Source organism: Netta rufina, assembly GCF_964035555.1.
Source record: "Netta rufina genome assembly, chromosome: 1".
NCBI lineage: Eukaryota > Metazoa > Chordata > Aves > Anseriformes > Anatidae > Netta > Netta rufina.
Window position 1 is genome coordinate 164188955 of NC_140123.1, and position 3494 is coordinate 164192448.

Below are 3494 nucleotides of genomic sequence, written 5' to 3' on the forward strand. Positions count from 1 at the left end.
GCTGCGCCTGGCACTTGCGGCCTCGAAGCAAGAGAGAGGGAAGTGCTCGGCGTGCTCGGGGAGTTTTCATTTGAGTAAGGCCGGGGTGGAAGAACTGAGTCACCGCGGCCGGGGCCGCGCTCCTCGGAGGAGAACGGAGCGGCGAGGAGCGGGGCGGCACGGCCGTGCACGCACACGTGCGCGCGTGCAAGGGCGAGCGAGGCAGTGGCCGGGCCCGGCAGTGGCGTAAGGGGAAGTGAAATTGCTGTGCTGGTGGGCAGCGACTGGTTTTGGTCACGACTTTCACTCGCCCAGACGAGATGCCCCGAGCGCCGTGGCTGTGCTGGGAGGAGCCCGAAGGCTGCAGCGAGGCGAGGGGCTCGCCGGGGCAGGCGGCTGTAAAGTGGCCACAGGGGTCTCTTACCTTCCTGTGGGGTGAAGGAAAAGGGGACGAGGTGCTTGTTTAGTAAGGATGGAGCAGAGCCACCTGCAGAGCTGAAATCAATCGCTTATCTGCTTCAGACCTCAGCTGCCAGGATTTGGCATTCATGTGGTGGCAGGAAATCTCTCCTGCTCAAGATTAGGAACACGCAAGGCCCTTCACAGTGTGTTTAATCCTCTCCAAGAGTATGGGGCAAGACTTGCCTGGTGGGACTGGCTTTGTGCATGCCCCGGGGAATCATTGAGACCAGGACCAGCTCTGAACCCCTGAGGAACGGGACGTGGAGCCAAGGGGCTTGGAGGCTCCGTGCCAAGGGTCTAGCACAGGACGCAGAGAGCGAGTTCGGCCTTTTTGTGTCAGTCCTGGAGCGAACCACACCACCCGAGCCTGATTTCTGCCTCACACCCGCATGGACACAGGGCCCACCACACACAGGCTTCACCGAGGGGACACCAGCAAATACCCCGATGCCGGAGGCCGGGGCAGATTTCGGAGAGGTGCAGCCCACCCCGGTGAGGGGCTTCTCTCCAGCAGGCGAGGGAGGTGAGGGCTGGGGGCTGCAGGGGCTGGGGCAGCGTAGGGCTGGGACGGGGAGGTGCACCAAAGGCCATGCGGATTTTGGTGGCGTGTTTTGGAGGAGAGGGCTTCTTGGAGGGTGCATTGCACGGCTGGCCAGGGGTAGGGCTTCGGTGTGCACCCTCCTCCTCCCCAGCGAAGATCCGCCCCGGGGGAAGCGCAGCGAGCGGAGCCCCAAGGGAGCCGAGGCGGCTCGACAGACTGCATCTCCCGCTGCCACCCGCCCCGGGGCTCGGCGATTTCACACTCGGGCGGCCGCTCTGCGCTGCGCCATGCGGGAGCGCTTGGCCATGTCCTCCTCGGGAAAAGCAGACGCCGTCGCCTCCTGCCTCCCCTCGCAGTGCTTTGACCCCCTGACCAGGTTCTGCGTGAGGTGCTCCGACCTCTTCAAGGACAACGCAAGTAAGGGCGGCCGGGGCCGGGCGCTGGCAGGCGAAGGGGCTGGAGGGCGCCCCGGGGTTGGGCTGGAGGGAACCTTCTCCCGCGGGTGGTGGTGGTGGTGATGGGGTTGGAGGTGGATGGCGATGAAGGTCCCGCTCCTTCTCTCTCCACCACCAAATCCAGAGGCCGGGAGGCCTGGTGGGTAACGCCACCGCCCTCTGCCCCTCGCCCCAGCTCTCCCCCTCCTGACCCCGCCGGCGTTTCGCACCACAGCAGAGCCCGTCCACGTGGCGCCCACCTCGGCCCCACCGCCCACCCTGTCCTCCGTGGACCTGCCCAGCACCCTCCTGATCTTCGGGGTCCCCGCGCTGGTGGTGCTCCTCCTGGTTCTGGCCACCCTCTGCGGCCTCTTGGGCTGCAAGGCGAGCAAGCAGAGGAGGAAGAGGAGGAAGACAGAGCAGGAGGCCAAAGGTAGGAAACCTCGTGCTCACCCTGGCCCAGTCCCCAGCTCCCCAGGGCAGGTCCCTCAGTGTCACCTCAGATGACACCGTCCCACTCATGTCCCACCTCATCAGTGAGGTGCAGCAGACTCTGGTCCTCTGCCCTGAGGCCAGAGGGCGATGCACGAAGGGCTCCACGCATGGCAGGAGCTGTGCGAATGGTGTCCCACACTGAGCACCCCACTCGGAGCTCCCAGCACCCTCCTACACGTGCCACCCCAAAGAGGTGACAGTGTTGGAGCCAGCCCCCATCAGCGGGACCCCAGGGCTCTGAGCATCTCGCAGGGGCGTCCCCAGAGGCACCGGGGATGGGGCGAGGGACGAGGGACGGGGCCGTGCCTCTCCCCACAGGGCATCTCCAGGGGGTGAGGCCATGGTGCCCACCGGGGACAGCCGGGAGCAGTGCCAGAAATGAAAGGGGAGGGAGAAATCCAGCGTGGGGCGGCGCGGGGCCGCGTGCTGCTGTAAACAAGTCTATTTTTAAGAGGGAAGCGGCCGGGCCGGTTGCTCACCAGCACGGGCTCACGGGAGACGCGAGGTGCAAGTGCGCAGCTGCGCTTCCCCTATTGCGTTCGGGGGGGGGAAAGCACTACGAAGCGACATTTAAGGAGAAACTGGGGGTGAGATCTCTGTCCTGGGACTTGCTCCACAGCCGCTCACCCTTTCTCTTGCCCTTCTCTCAGAAAGCCTGGGTGAAACCGGCCCCCTGCCCAGCCCCGCTTACCCGGACCCCGCTGCTCCACTGGGGGAGGCCGACCCAGCTCGGGGCCCCTGCCCGCACCTCAACGGCGGCCTGAAGGCAGCGGGGCCGCCCGGGAGGGACAGCGCGAAGCGGCGGCCGTGCTGCCAGGGCGATGGCGAGCGCGACGTGGTGCTGCTGGCCGCCCCCTGGCCCCGCCACGAGGAGCACGGCCACGGCTTCCCGCTGCCGGCCACCGAGCTGGGCGCCACCGCCTTGGTCACCACCAAAACCACCCAGGACTGCGTGGGCGAGGAGAGACCGTGACGGACTGGAGACGGGGCCGGGGCTCTCCGGTTGCCCTCTGCAGCCAGACAGAGCCCTTCCCTGGGTGGGCAAGGCCTGGCGTGGACCTGAGCTGCACCAGAACTGGGCTTTGCCATTTGTCACTTTTGCCACTTTGCCATTTTTGTGGATTGCGTGCCTGAAATCGCCGGAGGAAGCTGAAGGAGCCACGCCTGGAAGAGGCAGGGATGCGGCCGGTGAGGAGGGAGCATCGCGGGGGCTGCTCTGCCTCTGCCAGGCTGCCACAGTGCGGGTGTGGGTGAACTGGGGAGCCCGGATGGGTCTGCTGCTGGAGGGGGGGACTTGTAAGGACATGGGGCTGGGCAACCAGAAAGGGGGGGAGCAGGGGGTACATTAAGATGAAACCCATTGCCATTATCTCGATTTTTTGCTCCTGACCTCAATAAAACGAGTCGTGGGGCCAAACGGAGCAAAGCTCATCCAGCATTTTCTCCATGCACAGTCCTGCCTCCCCATCTCCTGCTCGCCGTGACACCCAGGTCCCTACTCCCTCGGGGTGCTCCCGTGGGCGACAGGCACCCGTGGGCGCTGGTGGGACCCCCCCCCCTGCATCTGGGTGCCCTGGGGCTGG

General features: G+C 65.9%; 1 protein-coding gene across 1 annotated transcript; it reads left to right on the forward strand.

Moving 5' to 3' along the window:
- Positions 1-1269: 1269 nt before the first annotated feature.
- Positions 1270-2884, forward strand: TNFRSF13C (TNF receptor superfamily member 13C; the record flags this gene model as incomplete). Its single annotated transcript, XM_084305984.1, has 3 exons — positions 1270-1399; positions 1613-1849; positions 2562-2884. 3 exons carry the CDS (start codon positions 1270-1272, stop codon positions 2882-2884), a joined length of 690 nt encoding a protein of 229 aa, XP_084162110.1.
- Between the last annotated feature and the right edge of the window lie 610 nt (positions 2885-3494).